The 25,357-nt window shown below is 37.1% G+C and overlaps 1 protein-coding gene across 12 annotated transcripts in view; it reads left to right on the top strand.

Moving 5' to 3' along the window:
- Positions 1-25,357, top strand: part of FAM13A (family with sequence similarity 13 member A) — a 367,080-nt gene that overhangs the window by 237,639 nt on the left and 104,084 nt on the right. For all 12 annotated transcript variants that reach the window (XM_010334789.3, XM_010334792.3, XM_074396438.1 and 9 more), the window contains one exon: positions 12,407-12,570. In XM_010334789.3, coding sequence (XP_010333091.2) covers positions 12,407-12,570 — 164 coding nt within the window. The remainder of the gene's footprint in view (positions 1-12,406; positions 12,571-25,357) is intronic.

Genomic DNA, 25,357 nt, shown 5'->3' with positions numbered 1-25,357 from the left:
AGGTCAAGCCCGTTAGCATGGTATACACTGCCTTTAACAATCCGAGTCGAAACCAACCCTTTAGTCTCAACTCTTGCCACCATCTCTTTATTCCCATCCATGCCCAGTCATTTCAGATTTCTTATTTTATGCCTTTGGTCCAGCTGTTTTCATTATCTGGAAACCTTCCTTCCTCACATCTATCTGCCTGTGGCAGAATTAGTTATGTGCCTTACGTGCATTCAAATAACATTGTATATATACACATTACGTAAAAATACATTATACATTCATTATTTAACACCTATAAGTTTTTTCTAACATTTATCATAGCTCATATGTATATATTCATGCAATTATATGATTAATATTTGTCTTCCCCATTATACTAAAAACTCTAGAGTGCAGAAATCAAGTCTAATTTATCCTCTCTTGTATCTTTAGTACCTCACAGGTAGTAAGTGCTCAGTAACTATCTGTTGCTATTCAATGTTTTTAAAAGTATAAGAGATAGTGTGACAAAGTAGTTAAGAATGCTGTTTCTGTTATCAGATTGCCATAACTCAAATCCTAGACTCATTACTTTCTATCTGCGTGACTTTGAGCAGGCTCCTAAAATTTTCTGTATCTCTGTTCTCCCATCTTTAAAATGGAAATAGTAGTACCTGTTTCATAGGGTTTTTGAAATTGAAAATGCAAATAGATAGATAGATGTTTAAATATGATGCCTACCATATAGTAAGCACTCAACAGTTAGCTATTGTTGCAGTTATGCTTATTACTAGAGGTGGGAGTCCATGTACCTGTTTTCCTGCTAGACTACTTCTTTAAAAATACAGCCAGCATCATTAATGATGTCAGGGCCTACCTAGTTCAAGGCTCAGTGTGTCATAGTCATTTGACAAATGCTTATTAAATTGAATTGTTGTTGAATTTGAATAATACCATTTAAGATTAAGCCACTAGGATAGTTTGATAAGGACTTGTCTTCCTAAGTTCTACAGTCTTCTATTATTTTTATTAATTATGAAAATTAATAACTCTTCTATCATTTATTATCTGCCCAGTCTATTCCAGGCACTAATGATACATGGATTATTTCTTTTATTTATTTATTTTTTTTTTGAGATGGAGTCTCGCTCTGTTGCCCAGGCTAGAGTGCCGTGGTGTCATCTTGGCTCATTGCAACCTCCACCTCCTGGATTCCAGCAATTCTCCCACCTTAGCCTTCCAAGCAGCTTGGATTACAAGCATGTGCAACCATGCCCAGCTAATTTTTGTATTCTTAGTAGAGACAGGATTTTGCCATGTTGACCAGGCTGGTCACAAATTCCTAACCTCAGATGATCCACCCACCTCGGCCTCCAAAGATGTCATTTAATTTTTATAATAACTTGTGAGGTATAGATTTTTCATTATATAGATGAGGCAACTGAGCCTCGGAAAAGTTAAGGGACTTATTCCACATCATGCAGCTGGCAACAGAGAAAAAGAGGTTTTAAAGTCAGTTTCTTCCTGGTAATGCCTCATGGCTTTGTCACAATGAGCAGCACCCTCATGGAGGAAACCCCACTGACTCCTGGTCTTACAATTTCCACCTGGCTTTGAGGACAGGGTTCATTAGTCTCAGAGTTTGGCAAAAGGAGTGCAAAACATTCCATCAGCTTCCCTTGTTTACAGTAGGGCCTACATTAAAAGAAAGTTTGGATTATGAATAAATGGCATTTGTTTTATCCCTTTAATCATTTTTTGGCAGTCGTGCTCACAATACACATTCACAAGTACACACAGATACAAATGTGCTGTCCTGCTCCCCAAATCAGCACCTTCAGAAGAAGCTTTCAATGCCACATCCCTTCACTATTACTGAGGTAATGTGGGAGGTGCTTCTTCCCCCCAACTCAAATGTACCTTCACTTGTGGCTATATCAGATCACCAGATGATTGTGGTACTTACTGTTCACAATCATAGAAGAAAGAATGTTTTCTAGAAGTTTTCCAGAAGCAGCAGGTCAACTACTGCTGAACAGTGTAAGTCTTACAGCACAGAATCCTGAGTATTCTCCTCCTTCCCTGAGGCATTAATGCTCATTCTTGGGAGAAATCTGGCCTGCTTACTTTTTCCCCATAATATTTATGCTAGAAGAGTGAGGTAATATTTTTAAGAACAAATTAACCATGTTATCAAAAGCTGTTTTCATGTTTGATTAGTGCTTTGATAAACTTATTTAATTAGTACTCAGAAAAATGGAATGCAATTATTTTTTGAACATGTTATTTTTGCTCCACTTAAATATAAAGAAACCTGTAAGGAAAAACTAGTTATAGTTTTATAATATATAATTTATAAGTACATTGGTCTGAAGGATTTGACGGCTGTTTGTTTGAGGCAGCAAAGGAGGGGGCAAGATGCAACGATGGAATTACTGAATTTGTTTTATAGGGAAAATACTATTTTGAATATTCACTATTCGCCTCTTCTGTGTTCAAGACTTACAGGCCAGAAATACAAAAATGAAAAAGACACACTTGGAAATGACTCACTCTAATAAGGACAATATGTGTCAACAAGCTATTACAGCACCACAATAAAGCAACTAATAGTATCTGCCACCCTAAAGTCCCAGCCCCCTCTAAAAACACTATACCGACTCTTTGTCTGTCTTAGAAGCGGAATGCAGCTGGTGAAACCCACACAGCTAAGCTGAGGTCCCAGTCTAAGGACTTGACTCTCAACCTCAAAAGGGCCTTCATGCTGGCAGTCCCTGCTCCTTCTCCTCAAGTCCTTCAGGTTTCCTCTTTTGTAAACAACTCCTTCATACCTTCTCCTTGGCCCTTATACCTTCAATGTCACTTCCTTCATCCTTTCACACTCAGAGGATGACCTCATTTGCTGTTTCACTGAGAACATCAAGAGACAGCATCCACCTGCTCCCACCCTCCTGTCCCTCTACTGCATGCCTCTAGGCCCCAGTGTTCATCCTTCTTCCTTCCCATCTCCTGGACCGGCTGCACTTGGTCCTAAGATTGGCCCTCCCATGTGCGTGATCCCATCCCCTCTCACACACACAGGAACTCTCTCCCCCAGTGTTTCCTCCTTCTTCCTCCCCTCCTGGGTCATCAGTTTGATGTCTGTCTACTGAATCACTCCTATTTGCATAGAAATATGCTGTAATTTGTCCATCTTATTTGAAAAGAAAAATAGTTCTCCTTTGACTCTTTAGCCCTCTTTAGCAATCACCTCTTTGCTATTCTTCACAGCAGAACTGCTCAAAAAAATTATATAAGCCCTCCTTCTAAAAGGAGAAAGAACACAAAAAAAAAAAAAACAAAAAAAGAATTATTTAAGATCTCTGTTTTCACTTCCTCTTCTTTTGCCTGGAACCCACTCTAATCAATCCCTACTACAAAATGAAACAGCACATTGCTAAATTCAGTGGTCAGTTCTCAGATGTCATTATTCGCCCTGTCAGCGGCATTTGACACACTCGATCTCTCCTTCCTCTTTGTTGTAACAGCTTGATTGAGATATAATTTAATACTGTAACACTGACTCTTTTAAGGTTACAATTCAGTGGTTTCTCCTATAGTTACCAAGTTGTGTAAACATTAATCATATCTAATTCCAGAACATTTCATTACTCTCAAAAGAAACCCCAAACCCATTTGCAGTTACTTCCCATCCTCCATCCCCTGGCAGCCACTAATCTATTTTTTGTCTCTCTAGAGTTGCGTGTTCTAGGCATTTCCTGCGAGTGGAATTATACAATATATGTCCTTTTGTTTCCGCCTTCTTTCACTTGGCATAATGTTTTCAGGATTCTTTGCTCTGTCATGTATCAGAGCTTCACTCCTTTATGGCTGATAATGTTCCATGCTACAGATGCACCACATTTTGCTTATCTGTACATCAGTTGATGAACATTTGAGTTGTTTCTACGTTTTGGCTACTGTGAATAATTAAACTGTGAACATTAATATACAAAATGAAATGTTCCACGGCAAAATTTTATGTAACTAACAATGAAAATTTCTTACTCTTCTACCTTAATTGCTACACTACTCAGTTTAAACAATTACTTTTAGCTCCAGTTGTTTCCTGGTAAAAGACCTAAAGTCAGATAATTGAACAAATAATTTTGTAAAATAGCAGATGGAACTGTGTCAAAATTAATAAGGAACCTCACTCTACTACCATGTACAGATTTACCTGAGCTGCTTCTAAAAGGTGAGACTTCCTTGAATCCAAGTCTCAGGACAGATGGCTCTACCAGGCAGCCATATAGTTAAAGCCAATGTTGTTTCTTGACTCATTTTCTTACATTAATAATTCTTATGCTCTCTAAATTCAGATACTTGTGATCACTGTACCATAATTGTTTTTAAGTGACAGATTTTGAAATTGAATATAAATGAAAGTTCTAAAATAAGAGCAGTGTTTATGCAATTTAGAATTAATGTGTTTTATAATATCAGCTGATAACATTTCAATGTTTTTAGGAAGAAAGTAGATGATATCATTTCGTTTCTTATTCATTATACAAATGCTTAATGGTCACCTACTGCTTGCTAAGTGCTATTCTGTGAGGCAGGGCTATAGTGGTTAACAAAACCCGACAAACATTTCTGCTGGAATGGCGCTTTCCAGTTTGCAGAAGAGAGAGGAGGTGAGAGGGGCAGAGTTGAGGAAATCAAAGAACTAAGGGGTGTTACTTGCTTGGGCCACACTGTGAACCTGCACTTGATTTGATCTCTTATATTTCAAGATAAGCTTTTTTTTTTTTTTTTTTTTTTTTTTTTCCTGAGACAGAATCTCACTCTGTTGCCTAGGCTGGAGTGGACTGGTGTGATCTTCATTCACTGCAACCTCCACCTCCTGGATTCGAGCAATTCTCCTGCCTCAGCCTCCTGAGTTGCTGGTATTGCAGGCATGTACCACCACACATGACTAATTTTTGTATTTTTAGTACAGAAGGGGTTTCACCATGTTGGCCAAGCTGGTCTCAAACTCCTGGCCTCAAGTGATCTGCCTGCCCTGACCTCTCAAAGTGCTAGGATTACAGGCATGAGCCACCACGCTCAGCCTCAAGATAAACTTTTTTTTTTAAGTATAAAATTTGTTTTTTCTCATATATGAGTGATTTTTCTAACAAAGTTAAATTGAGTTATGCTGAAATACAGACTTGCTCTAAAACTTGGATCAAGATGATATTTTAATTAGTTATAACTCTGTTTAACATTGTCTCATTTTTACCATTATAAAACAAGATAAGCATGTGTAAAGAACTGCTCCCTTCCTAAAAATATATATTCCCTAAAGCATGTTAATAATTTTCTCAGAAGAAAAAAAAAAAACCTGGAGCATTAATTAGCTAGTGCTATGGCTGGCACAGAAGACATTCATTAAATTATCTATGAGAAGAGTAGCAGCAGTTTAGTAAACAAATCTCTTCTTTGAAAATCTAAATGAAACATTTTTTAAGCAAAAACAAAGGCTTTTTTCTGTCTCAGAGTTTTTTGTGGCCTTTAAATTAAAACTGTATATCTTGGTTTTTGTTTGTTTGTTTGTTTGCAAATTCAGAACTAAGCATCTCTTTTCTGGTACTTTGTTAATTTTACATTCCTTCTTATGAAAATTATGAATTTAATGAATGTGAAAGAGAGGTAAGAAGCTTTGCCGTCTTCCATACAAGTGACAGGTGGAGGAGAGAAAAGGCCAAAGATAATGAGGAGGACGGGTGAACTTTCTTTAGAAAGTCTGAATGTTAGAAATTAGTGCTACTCCTTTTATCCTTCTATCTCAATCTTTTATAATCATTTGAGCCTTGAGTATAATTTTCTACCATTTCCTAATCACTTCTCAAAGTACCTGATTAAAAAAATAAGAGTCCATGAAAAGAACACAGAGTTTGGGTCTTTTTTTTTTCTTTTTCTTTTTTTGGAGCAAGAGATGTTGAGACAGGGTCTCACTCTCACGCAGATGGGAGTGCAGTGGCATGGTTACAGTTAACTGCAGCCTCAACCTCCTGGGCTCAAGCCATCCTCCCACCTCAGCCTCCCAAGTAGCTGGGACTAAAGGTGGACACCACAAGGCCTGCCTTTTTTTTTTTTTTTTTCTAATTATTTTGTAGAGGCAGGGTCTCACTATGTTGCTGAGGCTGGTCTTGACCATCTGATCTCAAGCATTCCCTCTATCTTGGCTTCCCAAAGTGCTGGGATTACAGGTGTGAGCCACCATGCCTGGTTCACACTTCAGAGTTTTTGTACTTTCAAAATGCAAGTGCAACTGAACAGTGCTTAGGGTGACTCCTAAGCATAAGATAAAATATCTATTTATTGAGATAAAATATCAATTTATTATGCTTAAGCTTTTAAAAATTCCTTACTAACAATACTGTCTCATAATAGCTTACTAAATTATTATTTTAAATTTTCCTCCAGTTGACTCACAAGCACGTTACTTTTCTGGGGAGAAACTTAGAAGTGGAGAAAACTTCTACCCTTCCACAAAGGAAAAGAAACTGTCTAGTAAATGAATTCCCTCCTACTTCATATCCACTTAGCATGGCAGATAATTTGTACTCTATACTCTCCCATGAAGCAGAGAGACTATACTTACTGCTTACTATTGTATCATCGCAGCTATGTGAGGGCAATGTATAAAAATTAAATGATTGAGGCATGATATTTTAATGTCTTTTTTATCTTTTTTATTTTCAGTCACATAAATTTATCAGGGTAAATTTATGCCTAGTATCACATAATTTTTTTTGATGATGAGTTCCTTATTCAATTTTTAAAGATTAGACCATCTTAAAATATGTTAAGTGTTGACTGTGACAATTTGTTTTTTGACTTTCAAAACAAATTATTGTGTGTTTTAAATATGATGATCCTTGTTTTATTGGAGGCATATATCTACCTCCTTATGCGTTTTTTTATTTGCTAACCTAGGTCATCTTATATTATATGTCATAAAAAGTTCTTTACTGTATTATTTAAAACTTTGAATGGCTGAGTAATCCTTTACATGTGCATATGCCATAATTTACCTGTGACAGTAATTATTTAGAATGCTTACATTTTCATTCTATTATAAATAAAAATATGAACATATCTTCCATCTAGTTTTGTCCTCAAATTCAATTTTTTTTCCTAAGGCTATAATTGTAGAATGCTTCAGCAGGTGCCAGAAAAATAAATTTAAGAAAAGAAAATTTTAACTTCTAATACCCAAAAAAGATTTTTTAAAATGGTTGCATTGTGGTAGGTAATATGACTTTCATTTAAAATGCCATTTATTCTTCCAATTCCAACATTTAACATGTAACCAAGTATATAGACTAGTGATTAAGACAGGTACTGAGGCCTATCTGGATTCTGATGTTAACTCTGCCACCTACTCATTGGAACAAATCAAATTTTTTGTGCCTCAGTTTCCTCATTTTTCAAATGATAATAACAGATCCTTACTCCTTGGGTGATTGTGAGAAATAAATGCGCTGGTTTATGTAAACCTCTTGGAACCAGAATAAGTGCTCAGTAATTATTAACTATAGCAGCAGTAGCACCAGGATTTAAGAGAATGTTTTCTAATTTTACTGTCTCAAAGAATATTACTTTGTTTTTATTCTCATGGCATCTTAAACACTAAAGTTCCTTAAAAAATGCCACAATTAGAGCTACTGCACACCTGCAAATACATGCATGGAATGTGCTTTTTTTTTTTTTGAGATTCCTGGAATTGTTTGTGTTTTAGTTGTACACATAAATCACACAACATACACCTAGATCTTCATCTCAAATAGCCAATGGCAGAATTCTTATGAGCAAAATATTTATCATAGGTGGTCTGGGGTATTTTATAGTTTTTACCTTCAAGTACAAAAGTACCAAAATGACCAAATAAATGAAATGACTAAAAGAAAGTGTGGTGTGAGCTAGTGGATATCAATTATAACTACAGTGGAAAGAGAAAACTGGCCTCCCCAGTCTGTATCCCCAATCTGTGGCCATTTTCTTACTTCAGCCACGTGTTATGAGAAAGGCTGCAGGTGGGTCTCTCCAGCACATTCACTCCATTTATTACAGTAAAGCTGCTGGCATGATTTGGAGTCCCTGCCCATCAGGGCTTGCCTGAGCCTCATGGAGCCACTAGCAACTCTTGCCAAGACAAGGTGGGTCTAAATGGTCTCCTCAGCCCACTTGTGCAAAACTTACAGCTAGTGTTTGTTTATTATGTCTTAAAGTACCCGGGGCATAAAGAGAAGACAGAAACAAAAGAAAAGTGTGTAAAGAGAGATGTTGCCTTAATACAGATTTCTTCCTACTGTTCCCTCTAAAACAAGGCTTCTCAACTTTAGGACTACTTGACATGTTGAACCAGATAGCTCTTTGTGTGTGTGTGTGTGTGTGGCAGACTGTCCTGTACATGGAAGGATTAGTCACATGCCTGGTCTGGGCCCACTAGATTCCGCTAGCATACACCCTCATCCCCATCATGACAACCAAAAATGTGTCCAGACAAAATCAGCTGTACATGAGAAGAACCACTGGTTTAAACACCACATTGTAATGACTATAACAGCATGCCCACCTGTATCCTTGGCCTTGGCTAACTGGCACCATATTCCTCTTCAGATAATTCAGTGATGGAAAGGAACTGTGAGTACTACCAAGTTAGTGTACACCAATACTAAAATATATAGAATCTGAAATGGATACCCAAAGCATCAAAATAAAACTATCCTCTCTACCTACATTTAAAGGCCAAGAGTAGTATAAATTTGTTTTTGCTCAAATCATGTGTTTCTGAGAAGCCCACGTCCACCTGAGGGGAAGAAAATGGTCTTTTCTTTTTCCTCAAAGTCAATACATTCGAACTAAAGTTAATCACCATCAGTGAAACAGCAGGTTTTAAAATTATATCACATTATTTTCATTTTTCCTATAGTCATTTCTATAGTGGAAATGTAGTCTCCCAGGTACATCTTCAAGAAGATAGCATTAGTCATCTTTGAAAACTTTCATTGCCTTCAAAATGTGCATGTATCTTTTATAGTTCTAGAAGTCTGAGTTACAGAGCTACTGTTGTCCTAAAAATCCCATTCTCTCATCAACTGCATGTGGCATTTTCGCATTCTATACACAAGCCCAGATTTTGTATTACTTTAATATTTAAGTAATGAGTTTATATTTTAAAGTTCATGGTTAATGACCGTCATGTTTATGTTTTGTTTTTCTTTTTTAGAACTTAGATCATCACAAAAATACTCTTAGACAAAATATAGCTGATGTCGTTTCTGGTATCTGAGTTCTAGGTGATTTTCATTATAAAGGCTATTTGAATGTAACCTGACAGAATGGAATAAGCTGTATATTAACTTTTTTACCCTAGAATATTTCACCTTTACGTAAATGGCTAAATGGAATTTAGAGCCTCAAAATTATCACTGAACCTAAAATGTCTCTGTTTTAAGGTTCACTAGAGGGACAGAACTAATAGGACAGATGTGTGTATGAAGAGGAGTTTGTTAGGAGAATTGACTCAAATGATCACAAGGTGATCCCACAATAGGCTGTCTGCAAGCTGAGGAGCAAGGAAGCCAGTCCAAGTCCCAGAACCTCAAAAGTAGGGACGCTGACAGTGCAGCCTTCAGTCTGTGGCCAAAGGCCCAAGAGCCCCCTGGCAAGCCACTGGTGTAATTCTAAAACTCCAAAAGCTAAGAACTCGAAGTCTGATGTTTGAGGTCAGGAAGCATCCAGCACGGGAGAAAGATGGAGGCCAGAAAACTCAGCCAGTCTAGTCCTTCCACGTTCCTTTGCCTACTTTTATCCTAGCCGCCCTGGCAGCTTGGATGGTGCCCACCCAGACTGAGGGTGGGTCTGCTTCTCCCAGTCCACTAACTCAGATGTTAATCTCTTTTGGCAGCGCCCTAACAGACACACCCAGGAACAATACTTTTCTTCCTTCAATAAAGTTGACACAATATTAACCATTACAGTCTCCTTATTTTAACACTATGAAATGTTTCCAAACAACTAACCTTGTGCTTGCTTTAATATGGGCAAGGAACTAAGTCCAAATGTGAGATTTTTGGCTAATTAGTTTGAAATCTTACTGCATTTTCAGTGTTTTTATTGATTTTTATGTCTACTCTTATGACAAATAATCACATGCAAAAAGAGCTCCTTAATGAAATATATAATAGCATATATTTATACCTTCATGTTCTTGCTATTAACATTTCTTTTACAAAGTATTCTTTGTATTCTTGAAAATTGCTAAGAGAGATTTTAAGTTTTCTTACCACAAAAAAGTATGTGAGGTAATGCATGTGTTGATTATTTGTTTAGCTGTTCCATAGCGCATGCATATTTTAGAACAACATGTTGTATAGGATGAATATATATAATTTTTGTCAATAAAAAGATAATCTTGGCAAATATGGACGACAGAAGTGTTTTTGTAAGTTTATAATTTAAAATAAAATTGTCCTTGCTTTCCTGATTTTATCCTTGCTTAAGAATGCTCTACAAAGAAATGTCATGAAAAATTAATTGGCAGTCATCAGATTTGGGCAAATTTTACATGACAATAATAATAAAAACTAAATTTTATTGAGTATTCACTTTGCTCTATCCTAAGTTTACCTTTTTGACAAATTATGCTCATATATTTTGTTTGCATGTGTTTTTTTTTTTGGGTTTTGCAAATTAATGCTATTTTGATTGATGAGTCATAATTGTATATATTTATACATAACTTTTTATGTAATCTTCATAGAGATGAATTTCTTCAATATTTATATTCATAATCACACATTACTTTTAAAGATTATCTGTTTGACTAACCTCCAGGATAGTTAATGTCTTAAGAATACCTTGTGGTTGACAAGTGGATTGTTTCATAATAAATATTTCTTAATGGACTCAAAACTTTGCTAGACTTTATGGTAAAAATGTTCAGAAGAAGAAGGAGAGAGAAAGGAATAAATAATAATAGGAGGAGACTATAACCTCTATCTGCTGAGAACCCACTGAGGCCATATGACCTAGAAACACGTGAAAACTCAGATTAAGGTATCAGGCAATGTGTAATCAAGGGTAGACTATGTGGTAGGGTATTATGGAAATTCAGAGTTTGGAAAGGTCGTTAAGACCTGACGTTAAGGCCAGGTGCTATGGGTCAAGCCTGTAGTCTCAGCACTTTGGGAGGCTGTGGTGGGCAGATGACTTGAGGTCAGGAGTTAGAGACCAGCCAGGCCAACATGGTGAAACCCCATCTCTACTAAAAATACAAAAAAAAAAAAAAAAAAAAAAATACGCCACCAGGCTTGGTGGTGCATGCCTGTAATCCCACCCACTCAGAAGGTTGAGGAAGGAGAATCACTTGAACCCAGGAGGTGGAGGTTGCAGTGAGCCAAGATCATGCTACTGCACTACTCCAGCCTGGATAAGAGAGAGACCTGAAGTCCACTGAAGTTATCTCAGCCTCAAAGGAAGTTAGGATTGGTTTGGGTTTAGGCAGTTGACTGGGCCAAGGATGACCATATGACATTCCAGATGTAAGGACAAGCATGGGAAAAATCCTAGAGACAAGAAAAAGCTTCGAGTACACGAAATACAATTGATCCGAGGTTTCACATGTTTCCTACAATTCTGGCATGTTTTTTACATTTTAAAGGAAAAGAATATTGATTGTATTCAAATTTATTCTGATCTAAAATAAGAGAACATGAGGGTGTTTTGAGGGCTACAGGAAGTATAACTTTAGATATGGTCTGAGAAGTTAGTACCCCAGGATTCACTGGGGACATGTGTTGCCCATGCATTCAGAGATAAAAGAAAACTAAAAGCTCGTATTTTTCCTATTCATTACCTTAAACAAAAACTTATCAGGTCTTACTTTGCCCTACAAATCAGCAGATTCATGTTTTGCTTATTGGTAGTAAATATTTCTGAATGCCTTTCAGACATTGGCATCCTGTATTCTAGTGGTTCATTGGCATCCTTTATTCTAGTGGTTCTTAGCTCTTTTTCTTCCTGCCTCTTTCCAACTATTTTTTATTTCCTTCAACCGAAGTTGCCAGTCTGATATATTCCCATCATTTCTCACTAAATAGAATGATTATAAGGATGGGTGGGCCTGGGGAAGATTTCACTCAGAATAGAAATCGTCTGAGTAGGGCATGGGGTATAGAAGGATTGATGTTCTCCTTGGAAATACTTGTATCTCCCCTTCCCTGTGCCCTTTGCTATATAATTTTTATATGTATTTTAAATTTCATTTTTAGCTTGATATTTCTCTGGGGTGTTATAAATTGGATTATTGCAAAGTTGGAATAAATTGTCTTTTTTTCAAAAACTTAATTTGAAAGACTTTAACATTTATCTTGCTTTCCTCCACCCCTCTTTTTTCTTGTAGATCCCAAAGTCCAGGAGTGAGGGATCTATTCAGGCCCACAGAGTACCGCGACCAGAGCTTTCCGATGGCATTCCTCAGCTCAGCCTGTGGCTAAGTCATAGAAAATCCTGCTTGGAAGACATGAATTCAACAGAGGATGCTCATAGTGCCAAGTTGGCATCCAGGTTGGCATGTTTTCTTTACACAGTCCATGTTGCATTATCTGCTCTAATGTTTAGGCCCACATATATAGGTGTTTCTGCATTGATCTACCACTGGAGTTAACAGGACTTAGATCAGTAAAAATATTTAAAATTCACTCTATGTTTTAAGAATCTTCTGACTAATAGTTCTTATCACAGAAGCATTCTAGTTGTTTTGTTTTCTGGATTGAAACAAGTGATTTAATCAACAGTAGTTATGTCAGGCTCATAGTTAAAGTTGAATTGTTATTTTTGGATGCTTTTTCATAGTGTGTTCAATGGAAGGTATTATCTGCAATTTAGAGATCAAAGCTGTCACTAGAACCAGCTCTCACAAACCAATTTTGAATGTTGCTTTTTAACCATTATGTTGCACATTATAACTGAAAGCAGACTTCTCCGGTGCACTTGAAGAAAAAGGCCTGCAATTTTCTTTTCTTTCTTTCTTTTCTTTTTCTTTTCTTTTTTTTTTTTTTTTTTGAAAGAGAGTCTTGCTCTGTCACCCACGCTAGAGTGCAGTGGCACAATCCCCGTTCACTGCAACCTCCACCTCCTGGGTTCAAGCAATTCTCTTGCCTCACCTTCCCAAGTAGCTGAGACTACAGGCATGTGCCACCACACCTGGCTAATTTGTTTGTATTTTTAGTAGAGACGGGGTTTTACCATGTTGGTCAGGCTGGTGTGGAACTCCTGACCTCAAATGATCCACCTACTTTGGCCTCCCAAAGTGCTGGGATTACAGTCATGAGCCACCGCACCTGGCCACAATTTTCTTAAAATAGGTAAATTCGGGCTTGAATCTTATTTACTACTAGCTTGAATCTTATTTACTACTAGAATTTCTATAATTCTAGAAATTATACAAATTTTCATTTTAATAATATAGACCTTATAACCTATTTTTAAAATAAAAATCCTCCAGGAAATTGAAAGAAGACATTAAACAGAGAAATAATGTAATAAGGATCTTGCCACTTTGTATTGCCTTATAGAAGACATGGCATTTGAGCTGGATCTGATGAAGGTAATTTAAATGATGAAGATAATTTAGTAGGAAGAGAAAGAAGACAAGAGTATTGTAGGTATGCTTATTTAGGAGGTATAACAAGTATTTTGGAAATTGCAAACTGGAATTAGTTGGAGATAAGGCTGGAAAGGTGGAGTGAGGCCATGTCATTGAGGATCTTGAATGCCTGGTTCAAGTAGTTTTTCATTCTTTCATTTGTTGAACAAATGTTTGGGTGGTTAACCTCTTGTTCCAGGTACTGCTTTAAAACTGGAGATGCAGAGGAATGAACAAAACCAGTCAGGTCCCTGTGTTAAGGAATCGTACATTCTAATGAGGAAAGCAATAGAGAGACATGATAGAAAACAAGACTGCGAAGAAGATAATTTCAGCTCTAATAAATGAAAAGTATTAAGAAATTGTAACAATTTAATATAACAGACTGACGCAAAGATCATTTTAGTTTGAGTAGTCAGGGAAAGCTTGTTCTGAGACATAAAGAGGAGAAGAAAGTCTGTAAAAATCAAGGAAAGAGGATTCCAGGCAGAGATTATAGCAAATGCAAAAGAACAGAAATAGGAGAACCTGTATTTTGTCCATGAGGTAATAAGAAGCCAATGAAAGTGTGAGCTGGGTAGGGAGGTGATAGGTACCATGGGGACTTGGTATATTAGGAAAAGTAACCTTCCATCAGTGTGCAGGATGGACTGGAAGAGGCAGAATTTGGAGACAATTGCAGTGTTGGTTCCTTCAACAGATGTTAATCTTTATTAAGATCTAGTTATGTGGCAGTTACTGGAAAGACATAAATCTCCCACTTGGGGAGACAGAAGGTGAATGAATAAAAGTCAATAATTAGCCTTAAAGACACAATTACTACATTGCCTGTTATGTACTAGACACTGAAATCATACATAAGATTCAGGTGCTTCTCTTGAGAAACATAAAATACAATTCAAAATACATAGAAACATAAAATACAATTCAAATACTGTATAAAACACATACAGTTTATCAGGCAGGGAGATCGAGATAAGGGTGCCCCTGGAAGAAAAAGCAACAAGTGTGAGAACATTCAGGGGAGTGAGGACAATTCGGGGGAGAACTGCAAGTGTGACAGTGGATGCAGGACATCTGCAGGGCAGAATGTAGACTGCAGGGGAAGGGCCAGGTGAATCAAGCAACTAAGCGAAATAGGTCAGATCATGAAAACCTATATCCCATATTTGGATTTTTTTCTTGAAAATGATAGGGAGTAATTCTAAGAATATAACTAGAAAAATGATATAAATAGATGTGTATCTTATCAAAAACCCGATGACAACTGTGGAAAGGAAAGAAATAAGGAAAGATGAATGGAAATAGTAAGGGGTGTTGGGAGACCAGCAAGCAGGCTGTTGGAGCAATTCGGTGCAGGTAGGAGCCTTCACGAAGTCACTGTTAGTTACTGAGAACGAGCAGATGTGGACAAGTCTTCATTCCTTGAAGACGTGGGAGAGAATAGACTACTGCTCACAGGAGGGCTTGGAGTTTATTGTGTCACATCTGGGGTATTTAAATATTTTAATGAATCAAATGTAGGTAGGGGGGCAGAGCCAGTGGAGAGCTGATGTTGCAAGCTAGGAGGTAATAGAACAAGGACCTCCAGGAGGGAATCCAGAGACTATGTGGTCACATCTTGTGTAAGGCAGCTTGGGTGTTATACAACCCCAAGGACACTTTTCGCAATATAACCTCTGTGAGCAAATTGTGCCAGGCGATGCACCTTCTGCACAGCAGAGAGGGAAGGTCATAAGCAGTGGAAGAATTAGCCTTGGCCTATGAGAAATAGCTAAGAAAAGAACAAGGGGCACAGATACAAAATGCTAGTCCTCTTTGCAGTTTTCTTCTCTAGTTTAAAAACCTGAGTCAAGTGGCTAGGTGACAAGAGCTAGTGTCAATGTTATTTTACCAAATTACCTTGTAAAGAATTAATGTCAAGAAAGCCTTAAGTAAAATAGAAAAAAAAAATTTAAATATTTGTTGTTTATGTCATTTTTATTCATCCAATCAGAAAATGAAAATGAGTTTTTCGCTTCTAAAGTTAACAAGAAAAGAGCCTCCTTTTTGAGAAGGAATCAGTACTTCTGAGATCAAAATCAAGAAGTGAGATTATGGAGAGAAGGCACAGCTAACCATTGCTGTAGCAACTATTTGTTCTTCCCGTGGGCATATATTATCCCCAGTTAAAACAAATCCATAGCTGAATTTATAAATGTCTTATATATTTTCTAGTATGTTTGTTTGTTTTTGGAGACAGGCTTTCACTCTGTGGCCCAAGCTACAGTACACTGGTACAATCTCAGCTCACTTCAGCCTCGACTTCCTGAATTCAAACAATCCACCCGCCTCAGCATCCCAAAGTGCTGGGATTACAGACGTGAGCGACCATGTCTGGCCCAACTTTCTAGTTTCTAAATGTAGAGCCAGACAGCCTTAAAGGTCTAGATACAGCAACATCATTCATGTTTAACCTGGCACCTTCATCACACACAAACTTTTTCAAGATACAGTCGATCTTCCCGCATCTATCCATAGATCTACTGTATCTGTGAAGAGATGTTTACTTTTTAATTTGACTTAACTCCTTGTGACACAAATTATCAAAAGATAATTGGAGATAATTAAAATAAATTTAAAACTAAATTTCAAATTCTTTCTATATATTTGAAGTAACCAAATTATTTTAATGTGTAACATAACAATCATATTTTTATTTCAAATATGAAATTATGAAGCTATTTTCATTTGTAGTTACTTACCAGAACAACTTATTGGCTAGTTCATATATTTTAAATTAAAAAATGGGTATGTATGTGTACAAAATACACAGAGCCGGCAAAATCTTTCTCCAAATCTTCTACTTAATAATTTATTATTTGTCCCAGTCTTAAATTGTAGTATCACTTGGGAAAGTTACTAAAAGTCACTGAATTGTAGAAATAGGTAGGTTTTATGATATGTAAAATATACCTCAGTGATTCAAACAAATACAAATGTAAAAAAAAGTTGAAGTGAGGAGGGATGTGTTTTATTTTTTTTTAAATTTATTTATCATACTTTAAGTTCTGGGGTATGTGTGCAGATGGTGCAGGTTTGTTACGTAGGTATACACGTGCCATGGCAGTGGTTCGCTGCATCCATTGCCCCGTCATCTACATTAGGTATTTCTCCTAATGCTATCCCTCCCCAATTCCCCCAACACCTGCTATCCCTCCCCTAGTCTCCCACCCTCCCAGGCCCCAGTGTATGATGTTCCCCTCACTGTGTCCGTGTCTTCTCATTGTTCAACACCCATTTATGAGTGAAAACATGTGGTGTTTGGTTTTCTGTTCTTGTGTCAGTTTGCTGAGAATGATGCTTTCCAGTTTCATCCATGTCCCTGCAAAGGACACGAACTGATCCTTTTTTATGGCTGCATAATATTTCATGGTGTATATGTGCCACATTTTTTAAATTCAGTCTATCATTGATGGGCATTTGGGTTGGTTCCAAGTCTTTGCTATTGTGAACAGTGCCACAATAAATATACATGTGCATGTGTCTTTATAATAGAATGATTTATAATCCTTTGGGTATATACCCAGTAATGGGATTGTTGGGTCAAATGGTATTTCTATTTCTAGATCTTTGAGGAATTGCCACACTGCCTTCCACAATGGTTGAACTAATTTACACTCTACCAACAGTATGAAAGTGTTCCTATTTCTCCACATCTTCCCCAGCATCTATTGTCTCCTGATTTTTTAATGATCACCATTCTAATTGGTGTTAGGTGGTATCTCAATGTGGTTTTGATTTGCATTTCTCTAGTGACCAATGATGATGAGCTTTTTTGTATATGTTTGTTTGCTGCAAAAATGTCTTCTTTTGAAAAGTGCCTGTTCATATCCTTTGCCCACTTACTGATTTTTTTTTTCTTGTAAATCTGTTTAAGTTCCTTGTAGATTCTGAGTATTAACCCTTTGTCAGATAGGTAGATTGCAAAAATTTTTTCCCATTCTGTTGGTTGCCGGTTCACTCTATTGATAATTTCTTTTGCTGTGCAGAAGCTCTTATGTTTAATGAGACCCCATTGATCTACTTTGGCTTTTGTTGCCATTGCTTTTGGTGTTTTAGTCATAAAGACCTTGCCTATACCTGTGTCCTGTATGGTATTGTCTAGGTTTTCTTCTTTAACAAGAATGCCACTTTATTACAAAATGCTAGAATACAGCCATTGTTACTAAGTTAATGCTATCTGAAGAGAGAGTTAATGTCTGTTACATTTGAAGAGGTTTTGTCCTTCATGCTTTTCTTTGACTACATCAGAGCATGGTGGCGGAATAAAGATCAGGTTCTCATGAAAAATAATTCCTAAGGAGGGAGAGGCAGAGGGGGATAAGCTCTTTGTTTTTTCATCCTGGCAGGATTCCAAATTGTAGCTTACTGTACCGTAATCAAAAGTTATTGAAGTAATCAGTATTTCAGGCAGACATTAAAACAGAAAAAAAAAGCTGAAACATCTCAGAAGTTTCATTTAAAAAATCATAGTTCCATTGTTTGTAACCGGAAAGGTTAACCAGCTTGCTACGAGGATTAAAGCAACCTCTGTGACTCCAGGAAAATTGTTATTAGGTTTGAGTGTCAGCAGAAGTTCATGGCCTTTCAAGGTACCATAGATAAGTTAACAATTAATGAAAGTTTTGTACTCAGGGGTCTCATAAAGAGATTAATATTAAATGCTTTTATTTTCTGTAAAGAAATAGCTACCACTATGTCAAATATTTATCTAAAATAGTACGAAGAATACAGAGTTAAAGAAAATGTCTTTGCTTTTCTTACAGATGTGTTCTTAATTTGATAGATAATTGGGGGAATCATGATAAATTACTTTGCAATGTATATTAAAAATAAATCTTACCATGGGAGAGTGTGTTTCAGATGAGAGTTGTTCTGTTTTAAAAGTACTTTCTTATCTATTTATTCCTTTTCCTAATACTTTCTTGTTATCTAGGAAATACATTCTTCTTCAAAAATTTAATACATCACTTATGGCTAAATTCCCTTTGATTCTCTGGCTTCACGATTCTAATTCACTCCCTTCTCCCCCAGGGGTAACTGCTATTACAGGTTTGGTTATGTGTTCTTCTGGGCTTATTTCTATGTATTTACCCAGGAATGCATCTCACACATTTTTTCACTTTTTTAAAAAAATATTTTTTCATTATAGTAAATGTATTGTGGTACTTCACAGATTCTTGAAAATTCTCCTATTTCCTGTATTGACTCCTCTTGCTGTGATGTTCCTTCCTTCTTCGCCCTTCTGTCTGAAGTGCAGTGTCCTCAAAGTCTCCTTTCTAGGCTATCTGCTCTCTGTCTGTCTGTTGTTTCTTCCACGGCTAATCTAGTGCCACAGAAGGAACAAGTCAGAAATCAGTATCTCGGGCCTGAGCTCTGGCCTAAGTCTCCAGTGCTGCCAGACAGTCTACACTTCAGGATGTACCTTAAACTCACTATGCCCAAACATAACTCATTCTCATTTTTCTCTCTCAACTTTGCTCTATATTTCATTCTCCCAACCATCAGACTCAAATGCTTTTCTGTCATCAGTCACCAATCCTTGTCTCTTTTTTTTTTTCAGTGTCTCCAACATCGCTTGTCTCATTATTTTCCTCATGATCTCAACTGTAATATAGGTCTCCATCACCTTGTGGTTAGAAAATGATTACATTTTATCCATTCCATTAATATTACTGGATTCGTGCTCATCACACAAATTATTCCATTGCCTCTGTCTTCAACTCTTAACTCTATGTGATGGCTTCTGGTTCTGTATTTCCCATTCAGAATTCTCTGCTGAGTCTCACTCATGTCACTCTAACTAGCAGACATGTCTTCCCAGTCCCTCAGATAACCTAAACCCTTCCCCTCCTCTTTACCCCTATCATCCAGGCATAGCCAGCCAATTCCAAAATACTCTTTGACAACCTCACCGCTCAGTGTCTTTATTTGGCCCCACAGCTTCCTCACTCCTTACCATCTCCACAGACACTGGAGTTTAAACAGACTCTGCTCCTGCTCAGACCTATATGGTAGCTTACTTGTGCCTAGCCTACAAGGGACCCCTTGCTCTGCCCTCTACCTATCTCTCCAGGTGTCTTTTGTCCACCTCTGTGCTTGTCTTTCTTTCATACCTAGAGCCGGCCGAGAACCCATACTTTCCAGGACTATCTTGGTTTCAGATAATCTCTTCAAGATCTGATCATGTATCATATTTTGTCTTTATATTTGCTTTACAGATTATAATAACCCTATACATAACATTTTCTGGCTACATCACACTTTTGTCAGTCAGCCCTGTAACAGTAATCTCAGATCTGCAAAACGACCTTGCATGAAGAACCCATGATTCTGAAAAGGTTATTCATTTCACAAATATTTATTGAGTTAGATGAATTATAAAGGATCATATAGTTATTATAGTTTCAGGCTGAGATTAAATATAGGTCTTCTGATTATTTCCTACCTGATTTCTACCTTGAGTTCCTTTCCCACATAAAAAGCATGTTTTTATATATTCATTCCAACCTGATGATGAGTTAGTTCTGAAGGAGAGAGACTGTGTCTTAGGTCTCCTTTGTGTTCATTCCAGTACCGAGGGGGATGTGCTCAGTTGCTGCTACCCTAGTCGTTATTGTGATACTGTTATGTGTGCCCAAGGATTTGAATTTGAATGCCACTGTCAGATGAGAGCACTGACCTTTCTTCATCTAGCTGAGCTAGACCTAGGTTAGAGATTGAAGTCTGACTCTAAAATAATTGCATTTTTTAATGTGTCAGTTTCCTCTCTTGTGATGCTTGGAAAGTACTGACCCAAGGAAACCCTGCATTGCACACCCTTAGAGATGCTACAGAAGTCAGGACAGCCGTGTACTCTCATTGTCCCTGCACAGTCTCTGTCCATCCTGTTACATGTCTGTCAGTAAATGTGCTGCACATCTATCTGGGAGAAATCCATTGTTTTACAAGGCTCATAATATTTCTATGCAGCTCTCTGTACTTGTGGCAGAAAGTGTGTGCCTTGTGACACTTGTCAAAGAACACTGTATAATTTAATAATGTATTACAATAGTGTATTTCATGAGAATCAAAGTTTCAGCAGTATTAATAATGAATCAACATTTGACAACATTAACTGTAACCATTGCCCTTCAGCGTATCTAATCTGCAATGAAATATGACTGACTTCATTTCTGAAGTCCAGCCAGCCAGAAAAGCAGTCATAACTATCCTGTGTTTGTACTTCATAAAGGGCACTCCAATTACTTCCTGAACATGTGTTTGTTCCCTTACAGTGTTTCACTTTCTACTACTTGGAGCCAAGTTTCAGAGTTTTTTAATTGACTATTGAAGCTGAAATGAAGCAAGCATTCTTAGATACAAGATTTATAATCATATCATGTACAATATAATTTGAAAAATCACCAAATATCATAGCCCACTGCAGGGGCGGCTTCAGCGGCACCCATATGAATGAGGGAGCGTCTCAGGCTGCTTTGTGAAAAGCACAGCATGAGCTTCAGCATGCAATTCCCCTGAAGAGCTGCCATTTCTTGAGATGTTTCTACTTTCTGTCTTTCATAAGAAAGATGTATTGAAAGGTAGACTCAAAAAGGGTCCCAACCTCTCAAACTGGATTACAAGAAATATCTAACTGTATCTTTGCATGCAGCAGACCATTTTGTAATTTATTCTTGACTGCCGCTAGCTCCCATGAAAAATATCCCAAGGTCTTAGATAAACTATTTCATATAAGCAACTTATCTATTAAAAATATTTTCTAGGCTTTAACTTCAGTCTCTTTTTCAAATGAAAGTCTCTGATATTTCCCTCAGTAGTTTGATTTTTAAAGAACAAATTGTTCTCTACTCATTTACCAAAATCTGCCCTTCAGTACAATTGCTATGACTACTTGAGTTTTGACATTTTACTGGAATCCAAACTTCAATTAAAATTTTTTTTCTAATTTTGTTTCTAGTACGTGTAGTTGATGAAATGGTAGATAAGTAATGGTAAAGAAATTTATTGTCATATTGTCAGATCATTCTAGTAGCATATAGATCATCAAGTATATCTGGACTCTTGTGGTCTCAGCTGGATTTATTTCAGTAATTAAAGATAACAAATTATTATTGGACACAGCCAGGTACTGCATGTATGAACTGGGCCCAGAAGGGCCAGACAGAACTAAGGCGTGGTGTAGATTGTTGGGTGTCTACCAGAACATTAATTGAGACAAACATATACATGATTAGCAATAATATATAATAGAAAGAGGTTTAAAAGCAGAACAATGGAAGTGATATAAAACCAAAGAAGACTTGTTCAGTAAAGTTCAAGGTCTTCAAAGGTCTTTAAAAATCTGGCTAAGCCTGCCTTCCTGGCTTACACTTCTATGGGTCTTCATCCTATATCTGAGCTATATCACAACCACATTATTTCAAATGTAGTCGTTTCACACTTCGTATCTCTGCTAACATTTTCCCTTTTATCTGAGTGCCCTTCTCCCACTTTGTCAATAGTCACTTTAAATTTCTTCTTGCCTATGAAGTTCCCTCTAACTCTTGCACATTTTATATAAATAGAATCACATAATATGTGTTCTTTTGTGTCTCTCTTTCACTTAGCTTATGTTTTGAAGGTTCATCCATGTTGCAGCATGTATCAGTACTTCACTCTTTTTTATGTCTGAATAATGTTTCATTGTATGAACCACATTTTGCTTATCCATTCTTTGGTTGATGGACATTTGGGTTGGACCTACTTTTTGGCTATTATGAGTAATAACAGCATAAACATTTCTGTAGAAGCCTTGAGATGGGCATGTGTTTTCAGTTCTCTTTGGTATAAGCCTAGGGGTGGAATTGCTGAGTCATATGTTGAATCTATGTTTAACTTTTTTTTAAATTGCATTTTAGGTTTTGGGGTATATGTGAAGAACATGCAAGATTGTTGCATAGGTACACACATGGCAGCGTGGTTTGCTGCCTTCCGTCCCCTCACCTGTATCTGTCATTTCTCCCCATGCTATCTCTTCCCACCTCCCCACCCCCCCGTCCCTCCCCCATTTCCCCCCAACGGACCCCAGTGTATAGTGCTCCCCTCCCTGTGTCCATGTGTTCTCATTGTTCAACACCCGCCTATGAGTGAGAATATGCGGTGTTTGATTTTCTGCTCTTGTGTCATCTCTAGATTATTTATAATACCCAATACTATGTAAATGCTATTTAAAGAGTTGATGTATTGTTTAGGGAATAATGACAAGAAAAGAAATTCTGTGCATGTTCAGTAAAGAAGCACTTTTTCCCAAATATTATTGATCTTAGGTTGGTTGGATCTTAGATGTGGAAACTACCGATACAAATGGCCAACTGTATTCTTAAACGTTACTGAGAACACAAAGAAATTTAATTTTTGTGGGCTATATCTATTGACCTATAGATACAACTGAAAAATAAAGAGTTTTAGTATGAATTTATCACTATTTAAAAATAATCATTTTAACATAAATGCTTTTTGTTTGTTCTGGTTTTTTTTATTTGTTTGGTTTTTTTTGAGATGGAGTCTTGCCCTGTTACGCAGGCTGGAGTACAATGGTGCTATCTCAGTTCTCTGCAACCTCCACCTCTCAGGTTTAAGTGATTTTCCTGCTTCAGCCTCTCGAATAGTTGGGATTACAGGCACCCACCACCACACCCAGCTAATTGTATTTTTAGTAGAGACAGGGTTTCACCATGTTGGTCAGGCTAGTCTCAAACTCCTGACCTCAGCTGATCCACCACCCATCTCAGCCTCCCAAAGTGCTAGGATTACAGGCATGAGCCACTGCACCTGGCTCATTTATGAAATATAACTATACTTTTTAAATGAAAAAAATAAAGTGAGAAGATCTCATTGTTTTATGTTTTTGCCAAGCTCTAACAACTGGCTTAATGTTAATAGAAGACAACTGGATTCTCATATCTGCTTCTGTGTTAAATCTGTTGCCATATTTTGGAAAGCTTGACTATACATTCACAAATTAATCAGAGTGAAAAAAGTAGATGACATCTTAGTATTACTCTGATGATTTTTACCATGCAGATCCTCCCAAGAGAGTCTCAAGAACTTCCAAGAGTACCTGGACCATAATTTGAGAATTTCTGCTATACAGTGTAACCACTAAAAATACTTCTAAGGACTAGAAATGTCATAGAAATGTGTTACTGACTACTAAATGAAAAATAATGTTACAAAACAGTACATACCGCCTAATCTTTTTTATTGTGGTAATGTGTATATAACATAAAACTTACCATTTTAATCATTTTAAGAATACAGTGGTATTAAGTACATTTACATCATTCCATCTTTTGTAATTATATATGAATTTTTGATAATGAAAGAATATAGAATTTTATTAAACACTGGATATGGAAGCAGTGGGATTGTGTTTAATCTTGTCTGTGTTTTTAATTTTTTTCTACAATGAACATATACTGTATAATTTATAATACAAAAACAATTCTGTTTTAAATCAAGGATGGATGAGAAATGCTTCAAGGAGGAAGTGGTAATTGTCATATTTTAGAGAAGTTATGTAGAGTAGGATCCCCAACCTCCTGCCATGGACCAATACAGGTGTATGACCTATTAGGAACCAGGCCACATAGTAGGAGGTGAGCAGCAGGTGAGTGAGTGAAGCTTTATCTGTATTTACAGTTGTTCCCCATCGTTAGCACTACTGCCTGAGCTCCTCCTCCTGTCAGACCAACAGCTGCATTAGATTCTCATAGGAATAGGAACCCTGTTGTGAACTACACATGCAAGGGATCTAGGTTCCTGGCTTCTTACAAGAATCTAATGCCTGATGATATGTCACTGTCTCCCATCACCTCCAGATGGGACAGTCTAGTTTCAGGAAAACGAACTCAGAGCTCCCACTGATTCTACATTATGATGAGTTGTATAATTATTTCATTATATATTACAATGCAATAATAATAGAAATAAAGTGCACAATAATTGTAATCACTTGAATCATCCTGAAACCACTCCCCTCCGCCCCGCTGGTCCGTGGAAAAATTGTCTTCCATAAAACCCGTCCTATGTGGTGAAAAGGTTGGGGACCACTGATGTAGAGTGACAACTGAACTGCTTTCAGAGTTGGAATTGTGACATCAGTCATTCAGGGGATAAAATCCTCTGAATGGAGAAATCAGAATAGGCAGAATGTGAGAAGCTGAGAAAGGCTGAGTTTTGTTTTGATGGATGAGTATGAGCTAGGGAGGATATTCCAGGGTAGGAGAATAACCTGAACAGAAACTAGTGAAGGGAAAGCAGGGCATGATAGGGGGCAAAGTGATTCATTCAGCTTGGCCCCTACTGTGTGTGAGTCTGCAGAGGAGTAGAATACCAGGCCTGCTGAGCATGTATGGAATTTAGATTTTACACTGTAGGCTATGAAAAGCGGTCAAAGCTTTGTCACATGATTCAAGCAGTACCTGGGGAGATCAATTCTGTACAATCTGGATTTAAGGTGAAAAAGACCAAAATTAGTAAAACTTACTAGAAAAAACAAAGCTATAATGCAGAGATGAATATAAATTGAAATACGGGGAAGGGAGGGTGAAGGGGAATGGAAGAGAACAGTGGTGGTAATAGACTAACGGACAGGGAAGGAAGAGAGCGATCATAGTTATC

This window comes from Saimiri boliviensis, chromosome 3, assembly GCF_048565385.1.
Source record: "Saimiri boliviensis isolate mSaiBol1 chromosome 3, mSaiBol1.pri, whole genome shotgun sequence".
Classification (NCBI taxonomy): Eukaryota; Metazoa; Chordata; class Mammalia; order Primates; family Cebidae; genus Saimiri; species Saimiri boliviensis.
The sequence above is the reverse complement of the archived record's forward strand: the minus strand, read 5'-3'. Positions and strand labels throughout refer to the sequence as shown.